Source organism: Micromys minutus (assembly GCF_963924665.1).
Source record: "Micromys minutus genome assembly, chromosome: 5".
Lineage (NCBI taxonomy): Eukaryota > Metazoa > Chordata > Mammalia > Rodentia > Muridae > Micromys > Micromys minutus.
The window spans coordinates 61,344,424-61,364,684 of NC_137974.1; the positions used below are offsets into that span (position 1 = coordinate 61,344,424).

General features: G+C 36.0%; 1 protein-coding gene across 1 annotated transcript in view; it reads left to right on the forward strand.

The window, feature by feature from the left end:
* The window catches only part of CD2AP (CD2 associated protein), a 78,994-nt gene extending 59,275 nt beyond the window's left edge, over positions 1-19,719 (forward strand). The window contains exons 14-18 of the mRNA XM_080917078.1: positions 6,241-6,353; positions 7,053-7,154; positions 9,440-9,615; positions 13,604-13,667; positions 16,243-19,719. Of these exons, the coding sequence (XP_080773204.1) occupies positions 6,241-6,353; positions 7,053-7,154; positions 9,440-9,615; positions 13,604-13,667; positions 16,243-16,284 (497 nt within the window). The 3' untranslated portion in view covers positions 16,285-19,719. The remainder of the gene's footprint in view (positions 1-6,240; positions 6,354-7,052; positions 7,155-9,439; positions 9,616-13,603; positions 13,668-16,242) is intronic.
* The last annotated feature ends 542 nt before the right edge of the window (positions 19,720-20,261 follow it).

The following is a 20,261-nucleotide window of genomic DNA, read 5'->3' on the forward strand; positions in this document are numbered from 1 at the left end:
CATTCATCTGCTTCTTTATACAGTGGGAAAGTGGAGATCTGGAGGCTTTGGTTAAGTTCTACCTTTTAAGAGCATTAGATAATTTATGGAACTAGATACTATTTTACATAAAATTTTACACTTTTTAGTTTCTTACTTTTTTAAAAGCACTTTTTCACATATTTTTTTTATTGTAGTCCTAGCAAACAGATGCTGTTTCCTTCATTTTATAGGATAACAGAGTTACATATAGAAACATCAACATGCTTAGTCATCAGTGAAGAAAGCTATAGTCCTTACATATAGATATATGCTCTGATGCTCTGAAGAAAGTCTTAGTGTCGTAGAGGACTGCTTGGCTCCAGGCAAACATTTCAACAGTAATAACACTTTTTAAAAAAGATTTTTATCTATTTTATGTATATAAGTACACTGTAGCTGTCACACCAGAAGAGGGCATCAGATCTCATTACAGACAGTTGTGAACCACCATGTGATTGCTGGGAATTGAACTCAGGACCTCTGGAAGAGCAGTCGGTGCTCTTAACTGCGGAGCCAGCTCTCTAGCCCCCTGTAATTACACTTTATAATGTTTTAGAAACCCTTTGTCAGATTTGCATCCTTCCTTCTCTAGATGGCACTACATCTAGTACCAGTATTTGAGGGTTGTGATCTTAACGATAGACTAGAAAGGCTCACTAAAGTGTACTCTTTGTATCTCATTTTTAAAAAATTGACCTCATTTATATTAAATAATAAATGAAAAATGATTAAAATATCCATTTTCATAGACATTAGTAGAATGATAGACTTCTCATAGTTTATGTTTTTATGTATACTTAAAATGTAACCAGCAGTGTGTTTTCAAAAGTAATAATTGATGAAAACTTGGTTATTTATGCAGATTTAATAAATATTTGTTAGTATTATCTTTCAAATTTTCTCAATTTTTGTGATCTTCATTACAAAATAAATCTTAAATTTGGGTGTGTTCCTTTGAGAGTTAAAGTTTGTTTTTATATTACTTTGTATCACTCCTGAATATCTGTTCTGTTTGATTTTTAAAGTAGTAGAAGTTTTAAAACACTTTAGGTGAAATAAGCTTTTGATTTTTAAAAGAAAGGTTTTTTTTTTTTTATTATTTTCAATTATATGTGTGTATGTGTGTCTCTGTCTGGGTATATATGTGACTGCAGGTTCCTTTGGAGGCAGAGATACAAGATTCCCGTGGAGCTGAAGTTATAGGTGGTTTGTGAGCCATCTCATGATTGCTGGAGACTAATCTTGCCTCCTCTCCAAGAGAAGTGTGCGCTCTATTTTGTTAATTAAGATAAAGTCTTTCTATGTAGCTAGCCCTGGCTATCTCATAACTTATAGGACCAGGCTGACCTCAGCCTTACAGAGGTCTACCTGCCTGTGCCTCCAGAGTGCTGTTTAAGAATTGTAATAGAAATAGTTTATTTAATAATTTTAAACTCATGGAAGTTAAAAACCATGTTTGTTTTATATCCATAATGGTTATTTGTTCTTTATATGTTAGTCAGGCCTTGTAGAACAGAGTTTGAAAAGTTACAGTTGTTGGCTTAAGGTTGTTTTCTTTAATAAGGAAACAGTGGTTGTCACAAGGCAGGAAATCAGCAGTGAACTTTTAAGCAACTGTCCTTGCTTTTTTCACTTATTTGGCTAACTTTGGTGGTGTGCCACACTTACGCTCTGTCTTCAGTAATTACTGAACAGCTCTTAGATCCTTAGTAGTATTCTAGACATAGGTTCTTTGCTAGGATAAAGGCCTTTTTGATCATAGCAAGTCTCTTATAAACATCATTTCAAACGAAATTAGTCTGTATGTATAACTTTGATATAGATTTCCTTAGGGTAAGATGGTCATGTTTTTAGTGCACATCTGTTTTCACTGTGCCTATTACTTGTGCACCTTGAGGCCAGATGCAGAATTATCCACTGTTGCCACTCAAATGCTTGATTTTTGAAGCAGTTTCAATTTTGGGCTTTTCAATCTGTCCTTTTAGAAGTTGTTTATCTCTCCTGTGAGTTTTGGGTTGAATACAGCCTCAGGTTTAGCATTAGGGTGGAGCATAGTTTTTAAGTCTCAAAAATGTAAAATAGGGCTGGAGAGATGACTCAGTGATTAAGAGAGTATTGCTCTTGCAGAACTAAACTGGGTTTAGTTCACAGCACTCACATGGGACAGCTCACAACTGCTGGTAACCCTCTTATCGTTTCTATTCACATGGGCATAACCCACACACAGATACATTTATGTAATTAAAAACACAATATATGTATATACCTTTTAAAAGAAGAAAATGTAAAACAGACAAAAACCTCTTATTGATATTCCATGAAATAGTATGGTAGACACCACACTGACTTCGCTGTTGAAACTGGGTTTTGTATAGTAGCTGACTGGTCATAAGCAGGTTTATTCCTCAGATCATTTTGCTTGCCTAACTTGTGACCAAATGATCGTGATCTCTGGATGAGGAAGTTACTGTGGATGTTTTGTTCCTTTAACCCCTCCCCATTTTCTAATCAATCTCATTCTGTTTCTGCTTTGACCTATGAGACTTGGTTTCCTTACTTGTTCTCACAAACAATTTCCTATTTTTAGAGCTACAAATAAACAGTGATGTATATATGGAACTATAGATGCTTAAAAAAAAAAAAAACAAGTCATTCCTAGAATATTCATTTGAATTTCATTTTCCTTTTAATGGCAGGGAGTGATTTCAGTTCCCTGACCATCGTGTTCATGTGTGTCAGTGCTGTAATGGCAGCTGATGGCAGCCGTGCTTCAGTGGCTTTCTCTTTTCCAAATGCTTCATCGAAAATCAGTTTTAATGGAATAGAACAAAATAAAGTAAAAATAAATTTTAATGAAAATCTTATTGCTATTACCAATTAATTACAAGTTAACATGATTCAGATACTTCTAAAATAATTCTTTCACCAGCAAAATTATTTTTTAAATTAGTCTTAGAACATTGACTAGTAGCATAGAAAATTTACTAGTAGCATTACAATTACAGTGAGAAGGTCAGATGACATGTTCTTTGATATAAGTTCTTTGATATAAGTATATATTCTCTTTTGTTTTTTTTTCCTCTCTGATAAATTCTTTTAAGACTAAAAGTAAATCTTTGTTTTATATATATATATATATATATATATATACACACACACACACACACACACACACACACACACACACACACACACACACACACATATGAGATTCCAAGGCATTCGTGATATTGTTGAATTATACTTTCTTTTACCATTATACTTTATTTACATTTCCTTGAATTTTTTTTTACTACTCATGTATTTTTTTCAGGAAGAATTTATGGAGGAACTTTTCAAATAAGGCTATTATTAAGTAGTAAACACATACAGTGAGATGTGTAGCCAAATCAAAAGTCAAACAGTGTTCTCATTCCTAGTAATGGTTCTTTTGCCTAGATCATGGAGTTAACATTAGTCAGTAGTGTCTCTCACATATATACATGTATACATGCATGCATACATACATACATACATACTACAAACAGAGATTTCCAGCCATTGCATTCAATCAAATTTATAGTGAATTATTTAAAATTACTATTTGCTTTTGGAATATTTTTTATTTTATAGTGTCATAAAATCACCTTTATCACTGTAATGCATCAAACACTAGAACTTCACTAAATGATGGTGTAATTTTAGTTACCACTGTCTTATTAGATGTTAGAAATTGATTTGTACCCTTGGCTTTTTAAAATAAGCTGTCTTTTTAGAAACTGTCTTGTGTTGTTCAGTGAGTAACATAATATGGCTTGAAAATCTTAATGTATATTGAAATTGGTAGTAAAATTTTTCTTTTGAAAGGCAAAGGAGAAAATCAAATCTTTCTAATAGTACAGGGTTTATGTGAGTTCAGATGCTAGACATTGAAATGCTTCTGTTCATTCTACAGCTGTTCTTTTTCTCCTGCTTTGTAAAATAAGTTTTTTTGATTTAGTCTTTTTTTCTAGACATTCCTATCCTTGACTTTTCTTTCCAGATTTTGTTTCCTAGCCTGTTTGCCATGTTTCCTCCCTTCTTACGTGTCAGGAAATTATCCTACCCTTCTCCATTTTGGTAAGATAACAATTTATAAAAAAAAAATCAAAGTAGTATATTCAATATAAGTAGGTGGTGCACATCAATCTTTGTAATTTTGCTGAATCTGTACGTGTGTGTTTGTTTATTCTAACCCTTTTGGTTTTCCATTTTAAAATACAGTCAAGTTTATTTTCAAAAACCTTTCTTGATTATAATTTAAAAAGACTCTTGATAACGTATCTCCAAAAAATTGGCAACCATACAAATCAGACTTTTCCCCCTATAATTGGTTATTTTGCTTGGCTTTTTCAAAAAGCATCCACGTCGTCCTCAGAACATCCAGAAGTGTAAGTGGCTGTCAGAGTGACAGCTGTGACTGTAGAGCTGATGCCTTATGTGCCATTTTCATAGTAAATCTGTTGTTAATTAATCGTAGATCACCTATAAAAGCTTTCTGTGTATCATAAATCCAAAATGTGCACTTTTCTGTTTAACCCGATATCTTAAATGGAGAACCTGAGAGAGTTTTAGAATGTAAAATTGTCTTGGTGTTGTAACTCTAAATTGGATGTATGAAGACATTTTACACGAGTATGCTGTACTTTGTAAATCTACATTTAAAAATACTTACCCTTTCTGTTTCATTTTTCTTTTAATTTCTTCCATATTTTTCTGTTTTATTTTTTTCTCTACAAGTTGCTTACATATGCATTTGAAAATTATTTCTTTGGTCAAAATGATAGGGCTTTATTGTTCAGAGTCTTTTTATAGGTAACTAATGCGCATTTATAGTTTAATATATTTTATACCAATTTTCTTGAACATATTTATAAACAGAATGACATATACTTAAATTTAAACCAAACCTTTCAGATTATGCAATTTATTTTCCATTGATGTTACTTATTTTATTCTGTGGTTTGTTATATTCTATAATTACAATTATCAAGATCAGAAAATTCAATTTTTTTTTTTGTTATAGCTACTGTTTTGTTGTGTTTGTCCAGGGTAGAACACACAAAGCTTAATAGTCAGCCAGTTCTTTCATTTATACAGTGCACATTTCCAAATGATGACTTTCTTGACCACACATTCACCATCTCTTAAATGGAGATTTTGTGGATCTGGGGATGATAAAGATGAGTATATTTAGGTCTGAAGAAACAACACATCACTGAATTTGGACATATCAGTGTCAGATAGACATATCAATGTCTGATAAGTCTTAACAGCTGTCAGACAAATGCTGTTCAGAAAGATGAGTCTCCTAGAAGACTGGGATACTTTGGCTATGATTAATATTCCTAGTTTGTTATCTGAGCTACAGGAAGTTAAACTGTTTATGGCAGTATCTAGAATTTACAAAAGAGTTGTGCCATGAGTAGACAACTGAGCTTCAGAGTAATAACAGCTTAAGATTTTCTGACTACCCTTGAAAACATCAGGCAGTACATGCCATTGTTTAAGAGGTATGAATTATCGTATATGTCTTATATACCCTTAAACACAAAGTATTTGGTCCAGGGTCAACTAAACTAGCCTTTGATTGATAGCATTTGCACTTGGTATCTGATTTATCTTAGATACATAATTAGCTATGATTTTTATATAATGTCTTCAGTTCTGTCTATATGTTCATGTAACTAAATCATAACTTCACTTTGCATTGAGAATACATTGAAAGCAACAGGGTATCAGATTCAGTTTGGGCCTTCAAATTTGATATTAGTCCACAGTGTGAATTTTAAGATGTTACACATATAAAAATTCTCTTAAGTTGTAATTAAGAGTTTAAATAGATTTATTAACAATCCGAGAACTTCTAATGATAGCTTTTTATTCTACTGAAGTTCATGGTACAGAATTCTTCCCATAAGAACTTGTTGCTGAGCCTGACTCTACAGGTCTTACCTGGTTAAAATTATCTTTCTGTATCTGGTAGAAAGATTGATTTTTTTTTTTTTTTTGGTTTTTGTTTTTAATAAGAGCATAGGTATTGTTTTCCAAATGCATATATAAAGCATTGGTCAATTTGTAAGTTCTTCAACTTAGTGGTGGCTTGTTATTAATTCGTGGTGTAAGAAAGCAGAAATACAAAATTTTGTCCTTTAGAAGGAACAGCGCTCTTAGTTGGTAATACTTATTCTTCTTCTCTAGATAATGTAAATTTTGATGACATAGCTTCCTCAGAGAACTTATTACATCTCACTGCAAATAGACCCAAGATGCCTGGAAGAAGATTGCCTGGCCGCTTCAACGGTGGACATTCTGTGAGTTTCTCTTACTTTAGAGAAATGTAAAAGACAAAGAAAGTGCTCAGATGAGAATGAACAGACTTATAGCCACACCTAATTTTAAAAGTTTGGAAGACAGCTTTATGATTTTTTTTTTAATTTAAGAAAATTTAGGAAAAGAGGTGTGTGTTCAGTTCAATAGGATATTGCCTAAAAGGTTTCAGAATTAGAAAATAGAGTTGTCTTGAGACCACAGTCATAAAGCACATGGACTTTGTTCAGACAGCATAACAGGGTCAGTGAGTAGTAGGTAGAGACTCCTGGAAGGGAGGAACTTTCCCTGCCTCTTGGTAATTTCTCCTTTTGTGATATTTGTTCTCATAGATTAGTAACTTCTTTCTATGCTTTCTACTTGTTGTTTGGAATGCAAATCTACATCAGTGTTTATATATGTATGTATGTGTGTGTTAATATGAACACAGTTTATGATCACTGTGTTGCTTTAGGATTACCTCAGTGGAGGCACTTTTTATTTTGGTGAGGAAAGTTAGCTTTGCCTTTCGGATATGCAGAAGTGCTGTTCAGCCTGATGTTCTTGTTCACAGCAGCAACAATAGCACCTAAGTGGTGGGAATGTTGGCTGCTTTGTGTAAATGCTTATTAAAGTTTTCTTTTTTTATAAAATCTGTGTCTTGATTTTTTTTTTCCTTTTTCTTTTGAATGCTTAACATTTAGCCAACCCAAAGCCCAGAAAAAAGCTTGAAGCTAGCGAAAGAAGATGATAGCAGCAACCTAAAGCCGCCGGAACTTAAAAAGGATGCAGGCTACTCTGCAAAGGTAGATCTGTAGTGGCTAAGACCTGTTTAGTTTTTAAGACGTGTTGTAGCTGTCTTAATCATGAAATTAAAGATGCCCTTTTAGAATTTTTTTTTCTTTCTTCTGGCAAGAAATAATTCTTGCTGAAAATTGCATTATTAAGCTTAAGAAACACCGTACTTTCTAGCTCTTTTTTAAGAATAGAAATACTTACCTTATTTTAAAAGTGTGCTATATGTTTTATATTTCTAAGGCATAGAAAATTTATTTTTATATACTATTTAATTTTCTTATTAAACATATACTCGGGAATTAGTTCACATAAAATAATTTGGGGATCGGGTCTGTTTTGTTTGTTTTGGGATAGGTCTCTCTGTGTGCGGCCATGACTGCTCTGTACTTTCTTATGCTGACCAGGCTCCCTCAGAAGACTTGTGTTGGTCCTCCTGCCTCCATCTGCATAGGCATGCTCAGCTCTCACAGTAACTTCAGCCTACTGACCTGTGGGGCTAGCAGATTAAAGTTGTGGTCTGTCCATTCATTCTTTATTTTGTTCTTGGCACTCTCTGAAGCGTCCGGTGTGCACTGAACTTAGTGGCAGAATAACTGGGCCCATCTGTATTACATGTGATGTTTCCTTTCTAAAGTTAAAACTTTTATCGAAACTATCTTGTTAGAAATTACGCATATACTTGAAATTTGTTTTATTTGCCATTTTCATTCCAGAATATTTGACTACCTCTTGAATATAACAAATATATTTAATTTGATTTCCTATATTGTCAGCAGCCTCTTGAAACTTTTCTAAAATGACAGATTTTCATGAAATCATCAGGTAGTCTATGGACTTAACTAAGTTACTCATAATTCCTTTTAAGTGAGGCTTTGGATATTTGTAAGAATAAAGGTTAAAATAGCTCTTAAATATGTATGCAGTTTAGTTGTAGATGCCTCACTAGACAAACTATCCATTAGATAAGCCATTGGGGATTTCCTTCCTTAAAAAAAATGAAGCCACTAAAGATTATAGATCCTTTGTTTTTTTTTTTTTTATTGATTTTTTTTTTCCCCCTCCAGCAGTGAACACCAAACTGCTTTTGGAATTTCCATGTTTTATCATTTATCTTTGTTTTTGTAAATTTTTTTATTCTTTGAGACTTTCATATACTTTGATCATATTCTTCCCTTCCCGCAACTCTACACACAACACCCCTCCCCACTCAGCTTCATTTTCTCTTGTCTCAATCAACTCACAAGAAACCAAGGGAGTCAATTTTCTGTTGCCAACTACATTGCGCAGAACCTCTTCTGGAATATGGCTGATACATACTTGGTTTCACTCCATTGTAGAAAACTGATGTTTCCTTCTCCCAGCTGCTGGTATTACCTACAGTTTCTTTGCCAGGGATGGGACTGTGTACCCACTTTCCCTTCTCTGAGCTGGGATTTTGTATGGCTTGAGTTTGTGCAGGTCCTGAGCACACTCTTTCTTTGAAGTCACCTGTGGCTCCTATTACCCTTCTGCCTCCTTTTCTGCTTAGATCCCTGAATTTCGAGGGAAGGGGTATGACATAGACTTCCCAGTTAGGACTGAGTACTCCAAGGTCTCAAGGTACATTGTCAGTTACGGATCTGTGTCTTAATTATCATACGACAACCTTCTCTGATGTGGGCTGAGTGATGAGCTGATCTGAAGTTCTGATTGGAACTCACAGTTCAGGCTGTAAGCAATTCCACACCTACTGTAGTTGGCCTCATTTATCTTGAAGCGTGACTTAAATAGTCCCTTTCTAAAACCTTTGAGGTCAGAATTTTGGAAAATTTGCAGATAAGTAATTATATATATTTTAGGATTGTGACTCAAGACTAAACAAACATAAAATTTACTTGTTTCATGTAATTCCTTACCCACATTTAAGTATGCCTGCAGTTTGCAACCCATTACTAAGTCTGGAGTAGAATTTTTAAGGTTGCGGATTTTCAGATTAGGAATGCTTAAATATACCGCATTAATTGCTTGTATTCCTTTTGTAAAAATATTATGACCTAGGAATATAGCTGAGTTAGTAGAGTGATTCCCTGTTATACAAAGCCCTGGGCTTAATCATTAGTTCTGAATAAACTGTAATATCAATACTTGGGGCGGGGATAGAGGTAATATGGAAGTTTAATATACGAAGATCTGGAATTATAAATCATTTTGGACTGTGTTAAAAATGAAAACCAGAACAAAACAACCTTCTGATTGAAATGTAATATTAAATATAAACACACACATAATGAGAATTTTAAAAAATATTTTTCAGCCATCTCTTTCAACACCTCCAAGTGCTTCTAAAGTAAATACAGCTAGTCTCCTAACTCCATTAGAACCCAAAGCTAAAGCAGAAGCAGATGATGGGAAAAAAAATCCCCTGGATGAACTTAGAGCCCAGCTTATTGAATTATTGTGTATGGTAGATACACTGAAAAAGGATCATGGGTGAGTATTTCTTTGACGTGTCCCCTAAGATTCTTTTAGGCTTTGTGAACTGAAGCCATGATCTTCCTATGCATGCAAACACATATGTTTCAAAGGCATTTGTATGATAGCACGTTCAGCAAAAATCTTGATGGAAAAACTTGTTTCAGTAATTCAGTTCTAGAAGGTCTATGTGTACTCTGGGCTAAGGTAGGTGCTGGCCAGGCATAGGTGCTAATTAGTCTTGAAAATATGGAGAAAATTGCATTGGTGTTTTGGGTGTGATCTAGTTTCTCATACTTACTTCTTGGAGGACTTTGACCGCATTTCTGTTAGGCTTACATTAGGTGGTTAGAAAATGAATGGATTCCAACCCACAAGAGACTTCCAACCCTCCCAACCTCCTCCACCTCCATCCTCCCACCTTGGTTAACTCTGAAAGTTTTTGTTTGTGTAGTTTTGTAGATCAAGACCATAGTCTGGTGTTAATGAAGTCTACTACCACTGACCTATGTCCACAGCTCTGGAAGTTTTGATATGGTATAAAGTAGGACCCCCCCACATAAAGTTTTAACTCTAAAAGAAATTTAAAGGATACCCTATTGCAGACCCCTTCCCTTTTTATTGGTTTATAGATCTATTGATACTTTAACCATAATCTTGTCAAGGTTCATGGATAAATCAGATGAAAGGTCAACTAGTCTAATTGAACTGAGGAGAGCATCCCATCTCATAATCTCCCTCTCCCAAATCCAAAGGACTTCATGGACACATATAGCATAAGATAGAAAGTCCATGCATAGACACTGAGCTATTTGAACTATTTCTTTTTAAATTTGCACCATGCCTAGGGGGAAAAAGTTGTATTCACAGTATAAATTAGGGCCTGGTATGGTAAATGCCTTTAATTCCGACACCATAGAGGCATATTCAGGAAAAAAAATCTCTTTTGAGTTCAAGGCCATCTTGAATGACAGAATGACTTCCAGGCTCTCCCAGTGCTATGTAGTGAGACTGTGCTTCAATTTAAAAAAAAAAAAAAAACTAAATTAAAAATAAAAAAAACAGATGGGAACATTTTTATTTAGAATAACTACTAAAAATGCATGCATTTTCAGCAGCTATGTTTCAGTGTATGTATACATATATAATAAATCTATGCTTTAGTGTACATATATTATTGTGTATATGTATGTATCTTGTATGTATAGTTATAAAGTGGGAAAAAAAAATGAAAAGTCCTACCCCTTACCTAATTTGTATCAGCTTACTTCATGACCTTTGGGTGTACTTTTTATTTGCTAAATAAACTAACTGCTTATACTGTTTAGAAAAATAAGGAAAAAAAATAAAATCTAACAGTGGATATTAAAAAAATAATTTCTGAAATCTACAAAATACAAATTTACAAAATGACTGAAAAAATATAGGTTAGAGGGACATTAAATATTGACTGCATGAAATTAATAATATAGATTATTGGTTGGGATATTTTGGTTTGGGAAATTTAATGTAATATTTAATTAAACAATAAGAGGAAGTTGAAGTCCAATTATTTTACCCAATACCAAATTGTAATTTGTTTTGTAATTAACTGGCTTTTGTTTGTGTTCTAGAGTATCTAATCTAATCTATAAACTGTATGATATGAATATGGAGAATTGCTCTTAAAGCCATATATTATGTCTTAATTTGTCCTTAGTTGTTTGAATTTAATTTTTATATCATACATTTGTCACTCTTGGTGATTTTTTTAAAAAATTATTTTAATTGGTCCTTTGAGATTTTGGTATAATGTAATTTGAACATATTTGCCCTTGTTCAACTCATCTCTGATGACCCCCAGCCCCACTTTGTGTCTCCTTTTTATTTATTTAGTTTTTAGAAGTTCATCAGTCTGTACAGCCTATATTGCCTGGGATGTGTGGCCTTTCCCTGGGGTGTCTTTGGTTTACCAGGGGCTAAGACTCTTAAAGAAGACTGACTCTCTTCTGTAGCTAGCATTTGCCATTAAATCCTTAGCTAGGGTTGGGACTTTGTGCCTACCTTCTCTTTTCATAGTGGGATTTAGTGTGACTTAAGCTTCCACAGGTCTTGTGCATACTGTCCGAACTGCTGTGAATTTCATGTATATGAAACTTACCTGCTTTGTCCAAAAGACATGTGTGGTGTGAAGAGACAGCATGACCACTGCAACTCTTAGGAAAGAAGGCACTTAACTGGGGCTGGCTTACAGTTTCACAGGTTTGGTTCATTATCATCATGGTGGCAAACATGGCAGCAGACAGGCAGACAGACATGGTGCTGGAGAAGGAGCTAAGAGTTCTACATCTTGATCTGCAGGTAGCAAGAAACTGTGACACACTGGCCAGACTTGAGCTTATAAGACCTCAAAGGCCATCTCCAGTGGCACAGTTTCTCCACCAAGGCCACACCTCCTAATAGTGCTACTCCTTATGGACCATGCATTCAAACGCATAAGTCTTATGGGGGCAATTCCTATTCAAACTACCACACACTGGCTTTTTGTTTGTTTGCTTGCTTGTAGTTATCCACCACCTCTGTCTCTATGCTCTTTTTGTCTCCTACAATGATACCTATGATTTGGGAGGAAGGAGTTAGATACAGATTTTCCATTTAGGGTTGAGCATTCTAGAATCTCTTATTCTCTCTATATCATGGCTAGTTGTGGATCTCTTTGTCAGTCACTATCAACTGCTCTAATGAGGGCTAAGAGACACATTAAGTTATGCTTATAATAATAAGTCATTAGGCTTAGCCCTATACTATGACCATTTAGTAGAATATCATAAAGCCTGTGACCTGTCTCGATATAGGTTCTTGGCTTAATAAAGGTACTAGGTATGGATTTTTCTCTTGGAGAATAGAACGTAAAAAAAAAAATCAGAAAGTTGTGGGTTATTCATGTGGTGTTCATGCCAGCATTGTACCAGTGGGCATGTCTTGCCAGGTCTACTGTAGTTTGCAAGGTTTACACTAGGTTGCTTTTCTGCTTTGGTAGTATATAGCTCCTGATGGTATTATGAAAGCTAGCCAAGTAGACATGAAGCTTCTGGGTTAGTAATAGCTTTATTTCTCCTTGTTCTAGTGACTCAAGTATGTGGTCTATTCAGTGATAGCATCTCACTGTCAAGTTCTAAAGGGTAATGAATAGCATCAGCACTAGCTTGTAGGGTTTGGACTGGGGGAGGTCTATGAGAGCTCACTGGCCAACAACTCCAAAAGAGAGAACCAATTTCTAGTACTGAGCTTTTTTTTTGGGGGGGGGGGGTTTAACCTCATGATGTCTAATAGGGTCATTGTCCTCTTATAGGGTAAATCTATTCTAATTTCCTTAATTTATTTTTTATTTTGTGTGTGTAAGTATGTTGCCTGTGTGTATGTGCTGTATGTGCATACCTATACTCTGAGAGGCCAGAAGAAAGCGTATTATTCTTCTGGAAGTAGAGTTACAGGCATCTGTGAGCTTCAATGTGGGTGCTGGAAGTAAACTCTCTGAATGCAGCAATTTTCTTAATCACTAGGCATTTCTCTATCTCCTCTCTTCACACACACACACACACACACACACACACACACACACACACACACACGTGCACGCCTGCCTATGATTTTAAGTTTCTGTATGACTCTTTTAAGCAGTCTTTACTGTTTTTAAAGAAGAAGGGAAATGATGAAAATAATACCAATGGTACTTATTTTTACTACTATGTATTATTGATGTGTGTTTATGTAGTGTCTACAGGAGGATGTCACATTTTGCTGGAACTGAAGTTATGAGTGCTTATAAGCCACCTCTTGTCAGTGCTACATTGTTTCTTCAAATCTTACATGGAAGTAATCTAAAAAAAGCAAAACTTTTCTGAATTACCATGGTTATTGTACCTAGGAAGTTTTTCTGTGTGCTGTGTGTATGTATGTGTTTAAGTTAACATGAGTGAAATAGGCTGTTTAGTGTTAAAACTGAACAGTAATGCTCTGCCTTTAGGAAAGAACTGGAAAAGCTACGCAAAGAATTGGAAGAAGAGAAGGCCATGCGAAGTAATCTAGAGGTAATGCATTTACAGATTTATAAATGTGAGAGGTTTTTGTTTTTCCCTCTCAACTCTGTGGTTGGCTCTGCTACGTGTTATGCTCTCCTACCTCAGGTGAATACTGCGCCACTTATGGTAGCAGTTTCCTAAGTTTCTCGTTGACTCTGTATTCGACTCATGAAGTTTAAAAGTTTTTTTTTTTCGTTTTGCGAATCACATATGGGGCTTTGTGCTTGCTAGGGAAGCGTTCAGACCTAGAGCTGTAGTTCTAGCTCTGTGATTGGTCTGAGTCTTAACTCTGGCCCATGTGTGAAGCATCAGATATGTCGGGTCTGAGTGAATAAGTCTGTTGTTGTCCCTTGATCTTCAGTTCTTTGAGCCTTGTGTTTCTTTTTCTCCTTTTTACCATAAGGGACAAGCAGGCTTTTTCTTTCTTTCTTCCTTTCTTTCTTTCTTTCTTTCTTTCTTTCTTTCTTTCTTTCTTTCTTTCTTTCTTTCTTTCCTTTCTTCCTTCCTTCCTTCCTTCCTTTCTTTCTTTCTTTCTTTCTTTCTTTCTTCCTTTTCTTTCTTTCTTTCTTTCTTTCTTTCTTTCTTTCTTTCTTTCTTTCTTTCTTTCTTTCCTTTCTTCCTTCCTTCCTTCCTTCCTTCCTTTCTTTCTTTCTTTCTTTCTTTCTTCCTTTTCTTTCTTTCTTTCTTTCTTTCTTTCTTTCTTTCTTTCTTTCTTTCTTTCTTTCTTCCTTCCTTCCTTCCTTCCTTCCTTCCTTCCTTTCTCTCTCTCTCTCTCTCTCTCTCTTCCTTCCTTCCTTCCTTCCTTCCTTCCTTCCTTCCTTCCTTCCTTCCTTTCTTTCTTTCTTTTCTTTCTTTCTTTCTTCACTGTTTGGCCTCGACTGGTTGGAGAGAAGCTTGACGCAGGTGGTTGCAGGAAAGATCTTGTTTGTAAGTGGGTGTGCTGGCAAAAAGCACACATCCTGGAATAGCTTCAGAGAACTGGGAAAACAAAGGCCATTTAAACCTTGTTGGGGTGGGGCTAGGCACTAATAGGGTGAGTGTACATCATTGGCCAGGGCCATGGTGCTTAGGACGCTCCATTTGCTTGATGAGGAATTCCAGGTGCTGCTGGACATGACCTTATAGTGGGAAAGGAAGTTTAACCTGGCTGAAGGAGACCTTCTCTGGCTAGGCACAGTTGGTGGACACAGGATTACTTCCACCAGGACATACAGGCCCGGGGCCAAGTGTTGGGGGGAGAGGAGGGTGATTCTACTCCTGCTGATCTCAGAATGAGATTTCTGGGCTTGGACATACCTTGACCCTACTCTTGCTCCAGGTCTGTCCTCTCAATTCCATGGCCCTCTGGCCCTCTGGCCCCCTGGCCCCCTGGCCCATAGCTTGAGGCACTCACTTCTGCTTGTCACTTGGAGAGGTTACATTAGCTTTGTTGTTTTGAGGAGAGCCGGAAGTTAGACTTCATTTCTTTAACTTTCTGTTCTTCTCTTTAGCCGTGTTTTTCAGGGCCTTCTCTTCCTGTCAGTACCATCGCCCTTCTACTGGCTTTTGTTACTTACCTTTGTTGTCAGTCAGAAAGTGCGGTTCCTAAACTTCTTGACTTCTAAGTTACTTACCAGACGGGCTTAGATATTGCTGGAAATGTCAAGGAGCAGTGAGGAATGTTGCTCCTACTCCAGAGGTAAAAGAGGGTTGAGAAGGGTGGCAGCAGGACCTAGCTAGTCATGATCCCCAGTCTGCTGTGTAAACTCGTTAGAGTCCGCCTGTGTGTACATGATTGCTATATGTTGGCTTGGAGGCTTCGTCAGTTAGGGGTGCTCTGTTGATATCTGCAGGTCTCCTTTCAACACCTCTGAAGAACTCATTTCTCTGGAAGCCCTCCTGAAAGACAGAGACTTCCCCACATCCTGCTTCATCTGCTGTACTTGTTCTTACTTTCTACTTGGGGTTCATTGGCTGCAGAGGTAGTTCTCACTGTACCCCTAGAAATGGCCTGGATTTTCTGTCTTGGATCTTTTTACTTTGGAGTCAGTCTTCTTTTTCTGTTTGATTTGAGACAGGGTCTTAACCATGTGGGGAAGCTGAGCCATCAGCCCACTGCAGTATTCCTGCCTCTGCCACCTGAGTCCTGGGATGGCAAACGTGTGCCTCAGCCGCATGCGTTTTAGATTCTGCTCGTGATGGCAGATCTTGGTTCCTTCAGCTTCTGGAGCAAGTCACAATTTTCCACTATCACCTTATAAAAGGTTTTCTTGGTTTAGTAGCCCTGCATTCTTTTCTAAGTTTCTCTTTCCTTTACTTTTTGAGAAAATTCTTTTCATTGTGTTTGTGTGAGGGGTGTGTGATTTTCTTTCCATGTTTATTTCAAATTTTTGTGTCAACTTAGCATTATTCTAGCTGAAATAAATAATTTGTTTTTTTCTTGTTCCTTTCCACTTAGGAACTTACTTTGTTTCTACTGTCATTCTTATTCAACAGTATTAGTTTTTCACTCTAAGGAATTAGAGTTTGATGTTGGAATCCAAATTCCGAGGCTACAAAGTGTGGTCACATGTCTTTTATTTTGTTGAATTTGTTTTGTTTTTAGGTGGAAATAGCAAAGCTGAAGAAAGCTGTTCTGTCATCTTGAGGTGGTGTGGACGCCGTGTTCCTAATGCTCCATGAACTTAACTGACTTGTTAAAGACAACAGACATGGTGTTGTGATGAGGAAATAAGAGGACATGAACTGTGATATCTACCAAAAAGTTGGGGGTGACAGGTTTTTTTTATATATTTTGTTTTGCCAATAAGAAAAAAAGAAGAGGCCTTATTTCTTACTGTGCTGGGATTGCAAACGTTTGTATTGTTTGCTTGAAAATACTACTGAATCTGTATAAAAAGGAAAGAAAGTTCATAATAGTTTTTTTATTGAAACTTGTATTATTTTTAAAGAGTTCTATACTATAAATATCATAATATCTTTGCAAATAAGCTGTAAGATAAACTATTTGAGGACGGGTTAGCTTTATAGTAGAGTCACTGCTTTCCTGTAATGCGTAGGGCATGAACTTATACACATACACTACATCACACACACACACACACACACACACACACAGATACACACACATGCTTTCCTTTTAGCTTCTTACCCAGGGTTACACTGTTGTGCCTGTGTGTCTGCAGTGCTGTTTGTACACTGGGTGATAAAATGGGAGTTCCTAGTTATCAGGTTCCTCACCCATGCATATTTAATTCTTAATGAAATTATAATAAGAAATCCAACTTCTAGGGGGTTCTGTAATGCTCACACTATAGGATTCATTAAAGGAAGCTAGTTAAACTCTACTGGATTAAGCTTGAGAAAATAGGAGCTTTGTTCTAAATTCATGTGGCCTAAGAAATCTAGAACTGCCATGCTGATTCGTATTTGTGCCTAGACACTGCAGCACATGTGGACTATGTAAGCACCAGCCATAGTGTTGTGTTCTTATGCTTCTTCTACAGTCTCACGTATCACTCCTGCATTATCCTGTACTTAATTCATTGTACTATCCTTCCTTTAAGTTTTCACTAATGAGAGTCTTAGGAAACAAAGCCTCTAACCCCAGATATTTTCAAAATTCCAGAGTGAGGTTCTATATTTGGAAAGCTATTGTGTAAACACTCAGGTTTTACAAACATAATTTATCTAATAGAATAAACTAATTCCTAGAGATATTTTGGACTGTTACTTAGGTAAAGTGAAAAAGAGTGTTAGTATTTCACAGGTAGTAATATACATTATGTAAGTCAAATATCATTGACCATATTGAAGACCATTCCATAATGGATGCTTAGCCATTTCTTTAGCACCACAATCAACAGTTGAACATCCTAGGCTGACTCAGCCACATTCAGGGCAGTATGGCTACAGACAGACCAGGTGAATATAAAAATGTTTTATCTGCAGGGCAACATGTCTAAGAACATAAAGGTTAATTTTAAAAAGTGAAATCTTTTTGTTTAAAAAAAAAAGTCAGGCTTTAAGCTTTACTTTAGTAAATGAATGTCAGATGGTGAGTTACTGTGCTTCTTAAAAAAACAAAACAAAATAACCTTTTCTTTACACTTTAATCTTAAAATAGAAAAATGCTTTTAAGTTCGATTTCTTATGTTGCTTCAAGTAAAATAGAACTGAAGTAGAAAGTAATAGAATCACCAACACAAAGTTCCACTTGATTAGATTCTGGGGAGAGGTAATTGTACATAGAGTGTACATTTTAGGTTTTTTTGACACAGGGTCTTATATATCCCAGGCTGGACTTAACCTTGTGATATAGCAAAAATGATCTTAAGTTTCTGGTTTCCTTGCCTCTGCCTCCCAAGTGCTAGGGTGACAGGCATGCCCAGGGTGCCTAGACTTTTTAGCCATTTCAAGTCTGAGCTCATCTAATGAGAGGTTATTGATGAACAAAATTGTTCCGTTTTATTTTGAAGTATTTAGTCAAATGAAACATTTGTTTCTTATTAATGTAATGACAGTCCTCAGATGACAGTGGACTCACCCTAAAAATTATTTCTTACGTTGCCCATTGAAAGGTTTATCTCCACCCACACTGCTGGGAGGGAAAGTATTCACAGTTCAAACTGTTTTCTTTTCCCAATGAAGGTTATTTTAATAAAAAAGTAACATACACATTTCAACAGTAGGCAAGTGACTGTGCTCTCTGAAATATGTAATGTAGCACATAGATACTAGTTACAATGTAACAAATTGTGAAAATAATTCTAATAGTAAAGCAGATAATAGAAAAATGAATTTATGTGATATAAACACAAATAAGAAAAATAGAAGCACAACCTCTTATTGTATACTAAATTTTCATTTGCAGTTTGGTACCTTTCTGACCCACTATGTACCACTGACCTGATTGGTGATATTGGCCCCAGTAACACATATATTTTAATACTTAGACTTTTAAACACATATACTTTAATGCTATTGAGAGGTTTGTTTGAGCCATGTGTTGTGACAACCTGCCTGTAACTTGGAGATTGAGGGAGGGAAATCATGAGTTTGCGGACAGCCTGTGTTGCATAGGGGCCCTCTGTCCACAAGAAAGGAAACAATGTTCCTTTGGTGGTGGTGGGTATGTTCACAAGTCCACACAATCAGAACAGCAGTGAGTCATCTGTACACGCTTTTGCTTTCTCAGTCAGAATAGAGAAGTCATACTGTCTGTCAGAAAAAACAAGCAAGGTTGAACTTATTTAAAGGGAAAAACAATTCCTTTAAAATAGTAGGTTTGCCAGTATTTGCCCTTGATATGGGAACTTTTACTGTTTCTAAAGTTAAAGTCAGATCATTAATAACAACAACAACTTAGAGGTAAACCTGCCCTCCCACCTATATGAGTATGAAAGACAACATTGAATCTGTCTTTGCCAAATTACTAGTGAATGTATAGTTCAGATTTGCTTGTGTTTGAAACACAGTGCTACTGTTTTTAATGGAATTTCAATGTTATTTTGATGTGTTTGTGACCTAAGCTTGCTTCTTACTATAAAGGTATTACCTCTATACAACGGAACAGGACTTCACAGAAAATCAGAAGATGCAAGAAGAGAATGCGTTGGTCTTAACAGAGGACTCCTTACACTCCTTACTGTGATCCAGACAAGAAATACATTCTAAGTGCTCTGTAGATCTTTTGATGAATGTTTTGTGCTCGCATTTACACTTGAAATGGATGAGCAGAGTGAGCCAGTCTTTACAGTCAGCATTGAGAAGTGTTACAGTTGAATGGCCTTGTGCTGTAGCAATAAAATGACCAAGTGCAATGACTTTAATAAAATCATCTTTCAAAAGTTGCTGCTATTAATATTTTTAGTTAAAATCCTGTCCTTGGTTAGTCTATCCTGCCTTCTGTTTGTTAACTGTTATGTGATGCAGCTGATGTTTTGACAATCTAACATTCCAAAGTCCACAGATATATCTTAGAATCTAAAATAGTGTATTAATTTCTTACAGGTGCTGTTAAAAAGGAAATGAAAGAAAGCATGCTTTTCCCTCAAAAAGAAAAATTAACAATAAAAAAGAACTGTGCTGCCGTTCTTGTTGGTTTTTCCCGTTTATTGTTTATCTTAGTTAATCAACTCTCTTGCTAAACGTGATTGAACATCATGGACAAGCTAGATGAAAGCTCATGCATTCAGAGAGCAGAGTCCATGATGGCGAGGCAAAAAGGCACACAGGAAGTGCTGAGCTCATGTCCTGACTCACAGCAGGAGACCCAGGGAGGCACAGTGACCGGGACCCACCTTTTCCAACAAGGCCATGCCTCAGTTTCAACAGCTGGGTGTCAGACACTCAAATATGAGCCCATGGGGCTATTCTTATTCAAACCACTCTGTCATTTATCATGTACTATAATTTTAAGGAAGATGATAGTTCTTATTAATTATTATTAATCTAAGTTTTCAAAAAAAGAGAAAAGAAAAATGCCAAAGTTAAAGCATTGCAAGTTTTGGCTAGGGGATTTTACTGAACCATTTTGAGTAACTGTTTCATTTGGAACTACTTAGATAGTTCCTACCTCATGGGATGGGGGCAGACTCTGAGGTTCTGTGAAGTGCCTGTAGG